This window comes from Molothrus ater, chromosome 2 (assembly GCF_012460135.2).
Source record: "Molothrus ater isolate BHLD 08-10-18 breed brown headed cowbird chromosome 2, BPBGC_Mater_1.1, whole genome shotgun sequence".
Taxonomy (NCBI): domain Eukaryota; kingdom Metazoa; phylum Chordata; class Aves; order Passeriformes; family Icteridae; genus Molothrus; species Molothrus ater.
In genome coordinates, this window is record NC_050479.2 from 30,229,261 (window position 1) to 30,247,399 (window position 18,139).

Consider the following 18,139-nt stretch of genomic DNA (forward strand, 5'->3'; position numbering starts at 1 on the left):
AGGCAAAGCCCAGGGGAAACCCTAGGGGCAAAACCAGCAACTTTGCATCAAACTTCCTCAGCATTTGTGGCTTAGGAGAAGCCTGGTTTTTTTGGAGCCATGCTTTAATGCCGTGCAAGAGTCCAGCTCAGGACTGCTGTTCATGCACTCTTGGCAATAAAGCAATGCCAGCTTACAAAAACCACAGGCCTGAAGGCAGCATGGCAGGAGGGCACGTTCACAATGCACCCAAGCTCTCCTTGTGCAACTTCTTTCCGGGCCTGCACTCACATTTCTATGATTTTTCACTCTCCTTTCTCTGTAAAAGCAAAAACTGCAATTCTCAAAAGAGCAACTGCACCAGGAGATCGGGCTTTAAGGAAAAAAAAAAAAAGAACAACAACAAAAAAAAGCCCTCAAAAGCCCACATTTATTGTCAAAGTCTCTAAAATTATGAGATTTGACAATAAGTCTTTTGTTCTTATGGTAACATGCAACTAGGCAACATGCAGCTTGATTTCTGCAGCCAGTAGATATTCAAAGTACTTTTCACATACAATAGGTGTCAATTTGACTTTATTTAAGGAAAAACGGGGAAAAAACAGTAATTTCCATAATACACAGAAGACAAGTTAGATAGCACTGCAAAAAAAAGGCTGAGTGTTTTACTTGTCACCAGTCTGCTTTGCAGCTCTACGATTAGTAATTTTAATGCAGTTTGTCATTTTGTATTATTGTTTAGCATCTTTATAATCAGCAGAGTTTGGGGTTATAAATCACAAAAAGTGTACTACTACTACTATGAAAAACTAAAAAACCCACAAAAATCACTTTCAAATAAACCATAAATATGTGATGCACATTAGTGTAACAAAACCATTTTTGTAAACATTTTCTCCAACATAACATGTGCATAAGATAAAAAATAAAAACACTGCAGTCATACAAGTTAGGGTTACTTTGACTTAAAGATACAGAAAATTATTACTTATTAAAGCTTAAAACTAAACCTAGGAGCTTTTCTTTTCTTCTTTGCTTACAAAAGCACTGTTTGAAGAGTTCGATGTTGGTATATGAAGTGGTTTTGTAATACTGTTTTTACCTTGCCATGTTGGCACTTCTGTGGAGGCAGAAGCTGCCAGATGGGCAGACCCTCTGAAGGAAGGAGATTTCCACCCTCCCCCAGAGCCTCAAAACTTCAACAGCACATATCCATGACCTGGGCATCCCTATAGCACTGGAGCATCTTCCTCTAGGTGAACAGCAATCAGCTTTCAAGGACTAGATTAATTTTGACCACATAGCACTGGAAGATTTAAATCACGCAGACTGACATTCGATCGAATCAGCTTCGGCAAACTACACTACAGGGCAGCTCTGTGATCACACCCATGTCTACCATCACGTTGTGTCTCCGAGTCCCCTTTAGTTCATTATAGTACAAAAGGTCGATCGTTCTTCTGGCTGACCACACCGGGCCTGAAAAGAACACATCCTTCACCTTCAACACTATCCAAAAGTCATACAATTAAAAAAAAATAGTTCTAGGTATTCCTCCGCCAGCAAATGTAAGGCTTTCTTGAGTTTTGATTCTTTTTGGGGGTGGGGGAGTGGGGGTTGCTGTGTGCACACGCATGCGCTGGAGGTTACGCATTTACCGCTCGCTTTTCAGCCCTCTGCGATGCTCGAAGGAGAGTCCTCAGCAGCAGCGCTGATCGGGGTTGAAGGATTTACAGCAGTCAGATTTGACACCAAAAGAAGGGTCTGTTGAGTCTGAGCTTTGCACACGTGGTGCTCTTGGCTCTTAATTGATTGTGTGACCAGTCGCTCGAGCCATCAGCTTGACTGAATTGAAGAACACGTGTTTAAAAAGCCCTACCTGTCATGCCATGAAGGAAAGTTAACCACAGCAGAAGACAAAGCCCATGAAACACTGAGAGCCTGTTCACTGAATGAACAGCTTAAGGCAGCTGTCAGCAAAATACCCCACCAAAGGAATTAGGGGGGGAAAAAAAAAAAAAAAAAAACCAAAAAGAAAAATGGCTGAATCGTGACACTGTGCATTATTACAACACCAACAGATTATTATACACTCAAGATTTCTCAAGTAATGAACATGTAGCCACTAACAAATTATTACTCTCAAGACATTTATTAAAATGTCAGAACTTATTCATAAAATAAAACTGACTTAAAAAAAAGAAAAAAAACAAAAAAAGAAAGGAAAAAAGCCAGAGCTGGGATCTTACATCTAAACACAGGTATACGCTGTTTTTATGAATAAGCAGTATTAACTACATTCTTAAAAGAGTTTTAGTGCATTGCATTCTTAAAAAAGAAAAACATCACCGCCCCAAAATGTTTCCTACAACATTTAACAATTTATAGAACTAGCCTAGTTACTTTTACCTGCCTGTTACTAAGCCCATGTGTTAGAAGAGTCAAACCTCTGGTTTAGGCTAAAGTCATACTTCTATTAAGGATGAAACTGGTTTAAAAAATGCTTGCTTTACCAAATTTTGTAAGCAGATTACATTAATCAGTGTCTCACTGCCATATCGCTACGACTATTGCCCCAAGGGACTACTCGCTCCTCCTGCTGAAACTTGCTATGCAATAACAGTCAGAAACCTTTCAATCTGGTAGTTTTGGTATTAAGATTAAATTAGACATTAATGGTTTTCTTCTAAAAACGTATAAACTAAACCACCTCTTTTATTTTATGCATTAAAAACAATGAGGTAGGCACAAAAAAATAAACATATGTAGTTTGGATTTTATTTCTCTTTTTTTTCTTTTTTTTTTCTTTTTTTTTTTTAGTTCTGCGAGTGCAGACTGTGGTAAAACTGTTGTTGCACTTCTAGGTTTAAACAAAAATTAAACCTTTAACTGAGGCAGTGCTAATACTGTGACATAACCAAGTTCTGGCCTAACACAGAATCATTATAGAAAATGAAATTTTTTTTCCTTTTTTTTTTTTAATCACCTGCACATGTTTCAGGCAACACCTGGTACACAGAAAATTACTAAAGTTATTGGCCAGGCCAAAATAAAACTGCAGAAACAAAAAAACCCTAAGAATTCCACCCCAAGCCCCTTCCCACCCTCCCTGTCCCCAAAAAGAAGTTATCCTAGTCACTGTGTCTTTCACATTTTATAAATATTAACTTCTTAAAACCTGCCCCTTCCTCTTCGTCCACATATTGTCACATTACAAAAAAGAAATGTCAATTAAATACATTGTTAACATTACTAGACTAGATCTGCCCTCTGTTTCAGCCAGTCTGACACTCTACACACCACTTCTCACCTTCTCTTGCCTGCCTTCTGTCCACTCAACAAACAGCATGGTCATGGTAAGCCTGGTTTGTTTTTCTTCCGTTTCCCCCCCCTCCCTCCTCTGTTTTAACACTAACAAACAGAGTCCTTCAAATCCTAGGAACACTGGAGCTGAAGGGAAAAGAAGACCTGTAGCTTTCTAGCGTGATCCCAAATCTCAAGGACATTGTAGCACCTGATGGCAATATCTTTACAGCACCAGCTGCCTCGCAGCCTCAGTTGAAAAACATAAAGAAACCTAACACCAGTGATGCCTGCACACACATTTACACAGAGTGCTGCACTCGTGCAGGTCTGTACTCCAGTTGAAAGTAATTCCAAGTTATGAAGATCTCAGACTCTGGATGTCAGCAATTCCTCTCCAAATCCCACTGCTTCTACCAGCTCAGAAGTGAAGTCCTGCCAAGGGTCATGAAATAGACTTGACTGCTTCCACCTGACCGCACGGAGGCAAAGAAAACCTGCAAAGAAAAGACATTGGCAAATTCAACAGGCAGGACAGCAGTGGTTCCAATGTGCCTTCACTCTCCCAGTATTTGCAGTGCAATTGCAGTGCTGGTCTGGGCTGGTGGGGATGGAGCTGATGCTCCTCATAGCGGCCTGTGGGGTGCAGAGCTCTGCACCTATGTTAAACAGTGTTGTTAACACATCCCTATTTTGGCTACTGCTGAACAACACTGGCACAGTTATCAAGGCTTTCTCTCCAGCTCCCTCGCCCCTAAAAGGCCAGTGGGCTGGGATGGGCAGAAGGCTGGAAGGGGACAATGCTGGGACAGCTGACCCAAACTGACCAAATGGATGTCCCATAACATACAGCATCGTGTTCACCAATAAAAGCTCAGGGAAAGGAGGGACACTGTGGTGATGACATCTGCCTTCTCAAGCAAGCATTGTGTGTGGAAAACATCTGGACATCCACCTGCCCATGGGAGACTATGTATTAAGTCTTTATTTTATAGTCTGGCTTGCATGTAGAAGCTGTCTTATTAAACTGTCCATATCTCGATCCATGAGTCTTTTTGCCTTCTGACTATTTCCTTTCCCTTCCATGGGTAAGGGGAGAGAGCTTGAGGCTGGCTGGGTGTTTGGCTGCTGCTCAGGGTCACCCCAGCCTGAGCACCCAACTGAAGTACATGTTTATAATCTTGGCAAAAACCTTGGGGGGAGGGAATGTACCTTGTCGTTGCGTTCACATAAGAATTTGAGTCTTTGTGCCCTTTTGTGCATGAACACACCATCCAAGTGTCCAGTTTCCACCGACCGTATTTCGATTGCTTTTTCTCCCCAGCCCATGATCTGGTTAGATCGGATGTATGCTTTGGAAAGAAAACAGCACATTAGGACAGGCAGAGGCCAACAGGAGAAATGAGAAAAGCATGGAATATCCTGACACAGTCTAGTTAAAAATTACCTGCATGTGCGTTATTGTAGCTACACGCATGTTCAGAGGCCTATTTCTGTCCTCAGAACATTCAAGATGCCTAAGAAATTTTTTAAAATTTAATTTCTTTTGCATGTTTCCTATGTTATAAACTTCTTCCTTGAGCATTCATAACAAAGGAAACTTTATAACCTTTAATTAAATGGAAGGAACATTGAGTTTTTACACAGGCCTTTTCTTCCAAGTCTGAGACAAAGAGACATATTAATTAGGTGTTGACTAGGAGAAAGCAGAAGCCAAGGTTTAAATAGACTAAGCCCATCCACTACAGTGTGTCCCATGCACCAACTCTGTCTTATGTGTTATTTTCCCTCCTTGATGGAGTTTGTCAGCAAAAACAAAGAATGAGAGGGAAAGGTAAAACTAGAAAAAAATTACCTAGCCTCTCTTAATAGGAGTAATAATTGAAAAACTGATCTCCTTGAGAAAGCCAAATGCAGATCATTCTGTGTGGCTCACAAGAGGCCCACATTAAGCTTTCAATGTAGAAATATTATTATTTGACATACTGCATCCCTTTGTGTACAAATACAACAACAAATCAAACATTTTTCCTTCAAGTGTCACAGGTAACACAGATTAGTAGTAGCATGAGCAAAAAAAAAAAACTATTTTTGATAGCAGTAAGCAAATGAAATAAAAAGTGAAGTCACCAACATTATAGAAAGATATATTCACAAAGCAACTTTGTGGATAGTTTCAGGAATGCTGTCAAAAATAACATAAGGGAACTTAATGAAGACTAAGCTATTGCATGCATACTTAACAGAAGAATAAAAAGGACTTCCTGGCCAGCAAAATTTAAAAATATTTACTATTACAGTACTTTCCTTTTATATAACATATTCATAGTAGTTTTCAGTGAAATTAAATCAAATTATCTTCTACAGTAAAATGTACACCAACAGTGCATATACCATCCCGATGTTATAAAGGAAAATTATTCCTTTTTAAATTCTCCACTAGTGCTAACTGGGCCCAATAGTTAATAAAAATTGCCAGATGAGATGTTCAGATGGTGTTGGTGGCCTCAGTGCCATTTACTACTTCACAAGCATTCAAGTATCCAAAGGCTCTGGAATTTGCCAGCTGATATATTCTGCTTGCTTTTAGGATCTAGTCAAGAGTTAATCAGCACAGGAGGGAACACGCTGTGCATGTAACTTCTTTCAATTTCCTCCTGCATTGTTGCTCCTGTTGCTCAAACAGCTATCAGCCATCATCTCCCAATATGTGCAGCCATCCCACAGCCCATTAAATGCAATGTGATTGCCCAACAAAAGGAGGGTCTGCCTACAGCCCTTGCTTTGCTCTGTACTGAATTACAGCAGCACAAGCAGGAGGGACTCTGGTGTGTACTTGTGTACTACACTCACTGTTCTCACTCTCAACACCTTATTTTGAGCTGGAGAGATGAGGGAGGATGGTGCTAGGAGAGATGAGCAATCTGAGGGTGAATTAAAGACATCAAATGAGGTTCACTTTTTGTTATCTACATAGACTTACCCATAGTGTTTTACTCATCTGCCACTTTATATGCCTTTATACTGAAAGGTTTCCACAACTTTGTGGCTGTCTAGCAAAAATTCTGCAGCAGGTCATGGTGAATTTCTACAGAGGTACAGAGGACCTACAGAGGTCATAGTGAATTTCTCAATCATGAACTCCTCAACTTGATTGTTTGGGTTTTATTCACAAAAACTTCAGCACAAAGCAGATCCATATGATTACTCCTCACTTTGCACAGCTGTTTTCCAGAAATAATACAGCACTGCCTTCGATGCAGAAGCAGCACGCTCCATGTTCCCTCCTTCTGCCCACGTGCACACAGACTCACACTCCCTAAGAGCATATGGCTCACCAGAGGCACTTACCAACTGAAGTTGGCATTTCTCCCCACTGCAGAACCACATCCTTGGTTATCCTTCCATATGTGTTGACATAAACTCCTTCATCCTCGTAGCAGACCAGCAGCTCCATCCCATCCGTGTTTGGGAGGATGATGATTGCATGAGGTTGGATACTACTCTGGATCTACAGAGACAGAAGGGGAAGCGTTTAATGCTGCAGAGCCTGTGCTAGAAGAAAGGGATGGGGGATTCTGGTTTTGGCTGACACATCAGGGATCCACAGAATCATAGGATGGCTTGGATGGAAGGGACCCTAAAGATCATTGAGTCCCAAATTCACTCACTTTACAAGTGCTCTATCTGCTGCCCTCAAGCTAGACACCACAGTGACCAAGACCTGTAAACCCCTGGAGCAGAAATCCTCTTAAGGCAGACATCTAAACTGAGGAAAGATTAATTTCTCTGTAGGGGTCCCCATTTCTTTCCATATGCAGAAAGGGAGCCTGGGGCAAGCAGAGCAGATGCAGATCTCAAATCTCTGCACTGCATTGAACAGTGCTTGGGGTGGCCCATCTGGTGGCCCATTATACCTTTGTGTATAATGAACATCGGGAAACCTTGGCAGCTAAAGTCACCTGGTCTTTGCCAACCCTTTCTTGGGTTGCAAGAACCCAATCCTTGGGTGTTATGTCATTTGTGCTGCTGGACATTTGCAGAGTACTTGGGCATTTAGCTGCCACCCCTGACACAGTCACACTGGTCCTCATCAGATCTCAGTGAGCAACTCCAAACCATAGAGACACACTGACTATGAGGTGAGGACTGACTGTGATACAAACTCCACAGCACATGTGGCCATATCTGCTCAGACCCCTGCACCCAATATACCACTGCAAACATCTGGCAGTGATCCCCAGGGACAGCCTGACACATTGGTCATTTGGGGAAAGGAAGGGGTTGGATGTGGGGGGTGACCCACCAGAAAGAAAGAGAAAAAGCCAGACACAACAGCAGCTCTTACATGTGTTGGTAGATAAATATCATAGACCGATCCTGAATCCACATCCACAGCATGGAAGCCAGCGCAGGAGCCATAGATCACTTTTAGTCTCTGACCCTCTTCTACAGTGAGATCCACCAGCAATGGCTTATGTACCAATTCTCCAAATGACTGTGAGACAACCATCAGTGAGATTACTTTACTGCTTAGAACAACAATGGGGTTTATAAAAACATGCTCACATGCACACATTGTGGATTTATTCCTCCACATCCCTCTGGCCCCTGGACACCAGACCCATTAGGCTGACACATCTCTCATGGACAGGCTACTCTGCAAACTGCTGCATTTCAATCACCTAAGCTATTTTCTATAGGGTTTACTCAGTCCATTTGCTTTTTTATTAAGAATTGTTCTCCCCAAAGTCCAGGGCAATTGGGCACTCCTGTAGTACTTCAATCTACAACCCACAGTAACTGTCTGTAAACCAGCCTGGCAATTATACCAAGCCAGCTGATTTCATTCTAGCAATATTCAAAACCAGTCCCATAGCATTGCTGAATATCACTTCATTGCTTGCTCTGCTCAGACAAAGCAGCTTAGACTCAGTCCACTTCTCTCTGTCCCATATTTTATTAATAGAGAGAGCAAACAAAAACTTGTGATGTTGTGTCATTATTAGTTTATGCTCAGTTGCAATTTAGAGCTTTAAATGTATTGACTCTTAGAATTAAAAAAAAACCCTTCTAAATTAAAATATAACACTAAGTTTGTGGAGATTTATCAAAGAACTTGGAATATGGTCATGACACAATGTCAGAACATTTTTGTAAAAGGGATAACTGCAGGTGGTTATGAGAAAATACGATCTAGAGCTGAAATATACTGTTACCTTAAAGGCCATAAATTTATGGTATGGCTTTGGTGCCCATGCATAGACTTCCACAGAACTCTTCAATGCAATTACCAAGAACTTGATTCTTTCGTATTTTACTGAAATTAAAGAAAACAAACAAGAATTCAGCATAATTCCAAAGTCATTCCAGTTACATCAAGAAAGAAGACAAGTTATGTAAGCATGATATTTTGAGAGTTTAGTAGCATTGCATTTTAGGATTGTACTTCTGTGTAGTGAAGCTCTTTGATACATTTATGCTACATAAGTCATTACTCTTACTAGCAAGTGACCATCTTATAATCTTCAGAATTAACTAGTCACTACTTATTTCCACTTATGTTTTTCCATAGTGGATAGTGCTTAGTCATCAAGCCAAGAAAAGCTGTTTTCAGGAACATTCCAATAAAAGAGGGCCATCCATGACTGTAGAAGAGTCCATTACTGGCAGTTCCAGTCACGACAGTGCTAGTCTGAGCTGATGGAAAAATTACCCAGAGGAAAGGAGGAAGAAATGAAAATTACAACATAATTCAATTTCAAAAGCAAAAGACAAGCTTAACAGTGGAGCACTTTCCTTTGTCCCCAAATTCTGAGATAACTCATTTGAGAAAAAGAAAACAAAAATCACATAATTTATCAGAAATAAAGTGTCATTATACTAGTGAACCATGCTACTACTTGCTCTTTGAACTCTGCAGGAAAGAAAGACTGAGCTGTAAGTGTTAAGGGACTTGACACTTCTTCAACAGACAAAAAAAGTCTCTCAACCTCCACAGCTGTACTGACTAAAAACAGAGCTTTTGTTCGGTCTTGTCTAGCTTACAAGACTTCCTGGAATTTTTTCACGGGGAAGAGGGGGCTGTTGAACAAAACCACCTCATCTGTGAAAGGGGACATTTGATAATTCTTATTATTTACTCTGGGTGCTATCTGGGAATTCACCCAAATCTTAAGTTTCAAAAGAGCAATTTCTCATTTAGAGGAGCCAAAAGTTGCCTGAAGCAACTGAGATCCATAAATACCACTTCACCCTGACATCGGAGACCCCTGTTGCATCAAAGAGACAAGGAAGTGATCAGTGCCAGCTGCCTCGGTGACAGCGTCCAGACCGCAAGCCCAGCTACTGGCAGAGCTCTCCTCCTTGGGAACTGAAGCGCAGCTGTCAGAGGCCTCGCACTACCTGAAAAAATCCACTGTATTTCTGTGGTTCAGAGGGAAGTTCAGTGCCAGGCTGTAGCCCAGGCTAACAAACCCCTCTTCATCAGGAAGAGAATGCTCTTTGTTTCAGACGCTTCCCTGCTGGAAAGCCTCCTTTCAATAGCTGCTGATGTATTGTTAACAGGCCACTTCATTATGCTGCTGACACCCTGGGGTCTGATACCAGAGGAGTGCATTATTAATTGTTTTCGGGGTCAGGCTCCTGGCTCAGCAGTCACTTACTGCCATTGTTATTGATTACGCCCCATTAGCAGGTTTTTCCAAGAGCACACGCATGATAGGAGGAGACTGAGAACAGTTTGATTGCTGCTGCTCCACACTGACTGACACAGCTGGAAAGGAACTGAGCTGGCTCCTGGGAGAAAAATCAAATCAGAGGCAACATCCAGTGCCCATTAGGATGCACCGTGAAACTGAAGCAGCAGAAAGAGCTCTTGGTTCATATTCCCACCTGCAGGGCAGCAGGCTCACTGAATATACTCCACTGGCTGTGAATGCCACATGTCCTTTCACCAGCTTTGGTGGAAGTTTCTATACCCAAATCCATTTAAATTACTTAAAACCACTCAAAGGGCACCTGCCTGGTGAAAACACATTTGATTCTGTAGCTGTACTGCAGCAGATCTGAGATGGCATTAGGGAATTTCATGAGCTAAGAGGAATCAGTTAATCACCCTGGAGTTACAGACATGCTTCTGTGCCCAGGTTCTTCCCCAAAGCTCATCTGCTACCTGGGCTTTCTTTCTCCTCACACTTTTTTTTCCTTTCTCCCAGTCTCTAAAATCTACATTAAAGAGAGACTTTTTCAATCTATTCCAGCACGTAAATTCATCATGGTAAAAAATATGGGAAACTCACTAGTAAAGGAAACAGTTGCTGGAATCCCTCTATTACCTAAAGAGGGGGTGAAATGTTACCAGCCCTCACTGCCCAGATCAGCACCCCTCTGGAAGCTGCATCCATTACAGGAAGGAGATAGATGGGATTTGCACACTCTCCAGTTCCCAACCCATCATCCCACCACAAAACCCCCTCTCATCTTCGATTTAACCCTGTAATTTGTCATTTTGGTGCTTTGCCAGCAAGTTCACCCTGAGAAACAGATAAAACAGCTAGAAATAGAACCAACCAAACCATAAACCCAATAGCTTCATGTACTGCAGTTCCCTTTCTCAGCCATCCTTTATCCCAACCATTTGGTTACTTACTGCATTTGCTACTCACCAACTTTATAGTGCACACAGCCTTCCAAGTCGCCCACCGTTGTCCAGCCCTGTTTCTTTTCTACCTCAGGATCATTGTGCAGGATTTTATTTCTTAACCACGACAAATAGTAAACTCGCAACTTGTTCTTCTTACCTGAACACAAAATGAAAAAAAAAAAAGTTTATCTCCACAGGAAGATACTTGCAAAAAGCCCTACCCAGGCAAACAGAAAGCTCTGCAAAACAAACCAACAATGAAGGAGAAAATGCTGCAACCACAGAAATCTCCCTCAGTTTTTCATCCACAACAGCTTCACTCCAGACTCCACCCAGACATGCCCTTTCCTGTTAATCAATGATAGATACACATGGTAATATCACACAAACATAAATGACAAACTCAAGGGAACAACTCTTCAGCTATCTGGTTCTTAGGACCAAGACAACTTCCACTAGAACAGGGAACTCCCACAACAAAAGCACCAAAGAGTCATGCACTGAGATTTATATATATATATATATATATATATATATATATAAAACTGAGTCAGAATGGCTCTTTAACTTCATCTGCTTGCTAAAAGCTGATGACTGCTTTGTCAGCAGCCCTCCCCTTGAGCTGCAAGGGTGTAATACTTAGCAGGCTGCACACAGAAACTGAGAGAGGTGTTTCTTCTCCACAGGTGAAAGAAGCTACCTGCCCAGGCTGCCCTATCTTCAACTGACACAGCATCTGCCACGTCATCAAAATACAGCTCAGACTTTTAACTCTCAATACAGGAAGGCCTCTTAGAATGCAAACCAAGGTTCATGATAAAGTTTACCACTGATTCTTTAACAATTAATGGCTTACAAAGCATTTACTGAGCTAGTGAGAAGATGGCCCTAAATGCACATACTCAAAGCTTGCATCCTCTTTTTCTCCAGCTGCTTTGCTGCTTGTAACCATTATAGTTTCACAGATTAAGCTGCGGCTGAGGAAGAGAGATCATCCCTGCTTTGACCAGTAGCCATTTAACAAGGCTCCATGAGGTCTCTTGGAAAGGAAGGGCTACAGGAGATGCCCTCAGGGACCCTACTTGTCAGCAGAGCAGCTCCATGCTCTGCTGCACCAGCCACATTGAGGAGCCATGTGTCTTTCCAGTGTTTCAGCTGTTGGAGGTGAGAGGGAGACAGGTGTCCTGTACTGCAGTCACTGCTGGGCTGGCCAAGCAACACCATACTGGTCTGTGCTGCCAAAAGCCACTACCTATCAAGATGCCACACCTGGCAGCCTGCCAGCCAGATCCAGCTATAGAGTTCAGCTAAATGTCTTTAATTTATCATTTACATTTTCACAGGACACAGACAGATTAGTTCACAGGTGGCTGCTCAGGGGATACTGGCTGCAGCAGGACAAGAGGCCTGAGCACTGAGACCATCCTGCTGTGCACAGCCAGCTCCACACTGCGGGGCTGGAGCTGGCACAGATCCCCTACCCTGACAGTAAGGGATCCCCTAACAGAGCCAGGCTTGTCAGGAAAAGCATCTGCAGGAGCTGGGGCAGCAATGTGGGGAAGCACAGCTTGCAAACAGGGTTCTCTATGGACTCCAGCACCATAAGCCATTGCATTAAAAAGACACACGGCCTAAAAGATATTTTTATGATTACTTGGATGGGAAAGGACAGGAGGAAAAGAGGAGGCAATTTCAAAGTAAAAAAATCTGTTCACTAAGCTTAAAGTGGAATTGGAGAGGTAATTGTAAATACTGGATCTGATACTCAGTTTTAAAAGCCCTTCTGTTCTGATGCCATGCAATGAAATGTGAAGTAACACTGCACTATCTTTTGTTTATCTCCATTACAAATGGGACTATAGATTTGGCAGTAAATGAGTACCCTGATTTACCTCCAGACTTAATATTTAGAAAGCTATGTTTCAGAAAGGGGTAAAGCCCTACCACTCCTGTAGCTTTCTCAAGATCTGGAGGACTAGTGAAGGAAACAGTATTTCCAAAAGTCCCACATGTAACCAAGAAAAGGTCCTTCCATGAAAACACTGCAAATGATAGCCACAAGGGCTCTTTTAAGAACACTGAAAAATAGGAAACATAGTTCAGATCAGAAGCCACTGCAGTTCTGGGCAAGAAAGAGCTCAGAGGGCTCAGGGTCTCTACAATGTACCAAATGCTTTCAAAACCATGCTGAGTCCCTACCCACAAGGAGACAAATTCTGCCTCAGATATTTCCATGGTTGTAGGTTCCCCAGTAGCTTAGTCAAACTTTAAGACTCAGAACAAACAGTGCACATGGGAATTTCCCAGCATGCGGCAACTTTTTCCTTTTAATTCACATGATATGCACCAGGGTATTTCTCTCCAACCAGAAACATTTTTCAAAACAACTGAGAAATATCTCAAATGTGTTCCTATTGTGTTCTGGTGTCTAGACCACAAGGAAAAGTCACAAGACAGGAAATTCCTCTGCCTTTCTGCAGCCTGACATGAAAAGAGCAGAACCGGTTAGTTATATAAACATGGCTATGCATTTATTTCAACAAGTTATGCTGCTCTTAATGCTCACATTTGGAGTGGGGGAGATTAGATCCTTCTCTTTGTAAAGCTCTACCAGTCAGTTAAAACAGCCCTCAAAATTCTGGTATTTTTTATTTTTTGCATGGATCTAATCTTTATGATCATGAAATAAGAAAGAAAACTCTGCTCCAGCCATCAAATGAACTAATCAGACAGCGAATTCTGTGAGAACACCCAGCTTGGATTCTCCCACAGACATAGTTTCAAATGCAAGTCCTTTTTCCTATACCGAGTTTTTTGTTTTTATTGTCACTGTGGTTTTTAATTATTAAGCAGGCAGATTCCAACCAGTTCTTCCACTCTGTCATCTCTTCCTACCTTCCTGGTGCCACCATCAGCCAGCTGGGCTGGCAAAACCCTCAGGGAGCCACAACTGGAGCGTGTTCTGCATGCACGTTGCCGCTCTCTCCTCCAGCATTTTATGACTCTGCACTGCACCACCTGAGCAGATGAAATTGGTTTTTGCCTCTCAACAGCATGAACTGAAGCACCAATCAACTACTCTTGCTTTACCTGCAAGGCTCTTGTACTATTTCTAGCAGGCTCAGTATCTCAGTATCAAAAGCTTTGTTGTCAGAAAGTTCTGTATTTCAAACATAAATTGGGCCAAGAACTGATTTCATGTTTTCAGACTCTATTGTCTATTCAAAGCAAGTTTAGGTGACAATCCTCTCAAAATCCTAACACACTGCAACTTCTTCGCACAACGTGGTGACACCTTTCAAACCCTACCACCATCAGCACATCACTTCCCAAAAAACTCAGGGGGACAAACGGCTGAGTGCACCACAGTGAGCTGAACAATGCTTCCAGCGAGGCTGTAGCAGCGCTGGGACAAAGCTCAGAGACAGTTCCATCACTAATCTGCCAAAACACACCATTTGCAGAAACATACCCTCAACTCCAGCATTCCAATTTTGCCTGGAGAGGTGAAGCAACGCATCATAAATAAAAAGATACTTAGGGAAGTCCAGCATGAGGGTAAAGAACTGAGATGTGCAGCACAGAAAACAAAAGCAGGATATAAGGGGAAGTTTGGGCATAACAGCATTATATTTTCACTGAATATGCTCCCCCAGCCCTGCCTTTCACTGGGCAAGAATGCCTCTTCTGCCTCATACTCCAGTAACCTCCCATAAAACACAGGAGATGGCACAGACACAAAGGCACAGAACAACCAAGGATCAGCTGATTTCTTAAGGGTTAATGTAGCGTGTCTCCACAGAGGAAGCAATAGTTTTGAAGGAAACAAAGAAAACGGATGTGTCAGGGTACTCCAATTGTGACTGATGCAAAAATAAATAAACTTAAAACAATTATACACAAGACTGAATCACAGACACTTGTGATTTGTATAGGATATGTTTCAAACCAACTGATTTTACACAAGTTGGATTATACAATATTTTTGTTGACAAGGTCTGCTATAAAATAAACTCTATCAAATAGTGCCTTTCAAACAGCTTATATTTTAACATACTGCATTAGACATCAAAAGGACACACAGCAGGTTGTGTATTTTTAAACGCTGCTTGATTCATCTTTTTCTTTTTATAGATTTCACAGCATAGCTGTATCTGAGCATGTAGCAAGTGACAAGCCAATAAAATTCAGTTGTTCCAGACAGAAACAAATCCCGTGTTGATGACAGCAGCATGGGCATGGCTCTTTGGATCTGTGGTAACACATCGCCAATGCACTAAATTCCACTAAATGTCTAATATGTGTCCTTTTGAACAAGTGTTGGGAGAGCCAGAGAGCTCCTCCAGCACACTTAGAGAGGTTCCAGAGCCTCAAAAAAATTTAGGTGGATTTGAAAAACAGCAGCGAATCCAGTGAGAAACCTCACGTAACATCCTCTCCCTGTCACACACACACAACAGAGCAAAGGCTGATTTCCCAAACCAAACAAAACAAAACAAAAGGTAACTGGCTGAATAGCACCTGTGAAGAAAGACCAACAATGCACCACATCAGATTGTTCAACAGCAGGTTAAACTTCTGCCATAACTTATGCCATAACTTTCTGGAGCCAAAGAGTCTGGAACCTCAAGCTTCATAAAACACATTTTTTATCAGCACACACAAAACAAACACAAGCATCACCACCACCCTTCATCTCCCACTGCTTTGCCATTCCCAAGTTGCACCCAGTGAGAGACCAGGCACCAATCTGCCTTCTCACTCTGGTTATTTCCACACCATGTACACACTGTACTACTCACTCTCACACTTTTACTGCACATCACTCTTACTTCCCTATTTTGCAAGAGCTTTCCCCATTCTACAGATATTAACACACAAGAAAAACGTTCTTAAACCCAAGGAGCACTTAGTGTTTTAGTTAGAAAGAGGCCAGGTAGAAAGTAATCATGACAGAGGGAAAGAATGCTATTTTCCCAAACTTCACAAACATTAACTTCCAGCTCTCAAATACTGAACAAGGAAACAGAGTCAGACATTTCCCACAAACTCATGCAGCATTTTTAAAGGTCACTCCACAGAAGGAAGGACAGGGAGCAAGCAGGCATGGGTGTTGTGTGGAAAACTTGCAGAAATAAACTGAAGACTCAGAGATGAAATGATGGGAAACCCACTGACTTCAGTCAGGACTTCCCCCTCAAAGCACAGGCTGCCAAGAAAATCTTTCTGCCATACCATGCCACATGGAGGTAAAATATGACATTCAACAGTCAACCTTACCAGAAATTGTCACCAAGACATTCAGCCCTTCAAGTACATCCATTTGCTGGAATCGTCTTCGATTGATGAGTGGATAAACCTTCCCCTGCCCGCTTCTGTCTAGCAGCATCAGACCACTTTCAGTGCCCACCAACAAGTTCACTCCTAGAAAAAACAAAACCAGAGATCCAAGTTAGTAAGCACTTTTTTCTCACATATTCTGAGGAAATGATGACTGACAGAGCAACTGTCTTGTTTCAATCAGGTCTAACCACAGCTGCTTGGGTCTCCATTGCCTGTAGCCTAAAAGATCTCCTGCTGCAGAGGCTCTCTACACTACCTGCCCACAGTGACTACCGACACCAAGCAGTGTTCAAGAGACTGGTAGACCACAGAGAGCTTTCTAGAGCACCTGTTCCCAAAAAATAAGGCATACTAATGTGGAAGGACAGATAAGGCACAAAGAGGTATGCAAGCCTATGCATTCCAAGGATGTGTTAGCTGTTGTTAGGGGGGTGGTAGCAGGATGCTCTTGACAAGGACATGGCAATAAAAACAGTTCCCACTGAGAAAAACAGGTTGTGTTGCAGCCCTTCCACAAAAGGGTAAGCACTGGGTTTGTTCCCAGCTTCACAACAATCTTTTCCATCTGAATGTTAAAACTAGAGGAACTACAGTAATCTTGTGTTTCCAAAGGCTTCTCCTAAAGATCAAGGAAATACAGATGAGAAAAGTCAGTAGGCCAGTTTCTTTACACTAAGTTTCAAAGGTCCACTGGAACACTCCAAGAGTCCATAAAACCTTACTATTTAGAATCAATTACATTTTCTAATATAATAGATATATATGGGACTAAGTTTTAAATATCTATTAATATATTATCACTCTTAAATTTAATAACTATTTCTTTGCAATAGTATTTAAGTCCAGAAGTTCACAAATTTTGCAGAGACAGTTCAAGTACAGTACAGGAAATGGAAATCACATCAATGTATGACTCACTTGATTAGACTTCCATGTTGCAATCCCAATACAAAATTTGCCATGCTTTAGCACAATAAAATAATGAAGTAAGAAAAGCAAAACTCACACAAGATGGTCATAGTTACACTGCTGAATGGTCTTAATCCCTAGTCAGACAATTAACCCCCACATACAACTACACTGGGGCCAACAGGCTCTTTTCTGATAGAGCAGGTGGGCCCAGGGCCAGGTAGGGGTGTGTGTGTGTGTGTGTGTGTGTGTGTGTATTAGTGCACCTACAGCAGTGATGTGCCTTCTCAGAGTACTGAAAAAGGGCATTATTGCTCACCTAAACACCCCCTGGATACCAGGCATGGGAGAGGCTTGCAAAAAGGAGGGCACATTAAGCCTGACCCAGGGGGCACAAGGTGTCTCTGAAAGGGGAGAGGGTGTTAGGGGGAAGCAGTAGCAATAGGGAGGGGGCTGAGCTGCTGGTGCTGGCTCTTAAAAGCCTCTGAGTGGATGAGAAAAACAGATGTAGCCCATAGTGAGTTCAGAAATCATCATGCATCTCTCCATTATCCTCTCCCTACCCTTTTCAGTAAGAAAACTTCAGAGGTCCCAGCAGTCCCAAGGCATCTTTGCTTAGATTTGCTGTTCTAATACTTCTCCTGGGAGGCCTGTCACCCTCCAGGCTCTCCTTCAGCTGCTGACGCTTCCTTCATCCCTGTGCTGCCCACCTCTCACCTCTGCATCTTGCAACTGGTTTGTACCCACTGGATCCCACCCCACAGCCCCCATAGGCAATGGCCACTTCACCCAAGAGCATTTCACACTGCCTGTCCCTCTTACTGGGACAATATTCAGATTGGGAAGAGGCAGAAGGAAGCAGGGAGAGTGAGCCACACACAAGTCATGCTTAGCACAGGCTGAAGCAGCACCAAGCCAGCCAAGGAAGTGCCCAGCAGCTTGTCTCCTTCCTACAGCTCC

General features: G+C 42.3%; 1 protein-coding gene across 1 annotated transcript in view; it reads right to left on the bottom strand.

Annotated features, from left to right (window-relative positions):
- Positions 1-538: 538 nt before the first annotated feature.
- MAP4K4 (mitogen-activated protein kinase kinase kinase kinase 4) overlaps positions 539-18,139 on the bottom strand; it is a 166,535-nt gene continuing 148,934 nt past the window's right edge. Inside the window, exons 27-33 of the mRNA XM_054518253.1 lie at positions 16,203-16,351; positions 10,950-11,079; positions 8,502-8,602; positions 7,631-7,780; positions 6,634-6,793; positions 4,495-4,634; positions 539-3,779 (exon numbers count right to left, since the gene is read on the bottom strand). Coding sequence (XP_054374228.1) covers positions 3,696-3,779; positions 4,495-4,634; positions 6,634-6,793; positions 7,631-7,780; positions 8,502-8,602; positions 10,950-11,079; positions 16,203-16,351 — 914 coding nt within the window. The 3' untranslated portion in view covers positions 539-3,695. The remainder of the gene's footprint in view (positions 3,780-4,494; positions 4,635-6,633; positions 6,794-7,630; positions 7,781-8,501; positions 8,603-10,949; positions 11,080-16,202; positions 16,352-18,139) is intronic.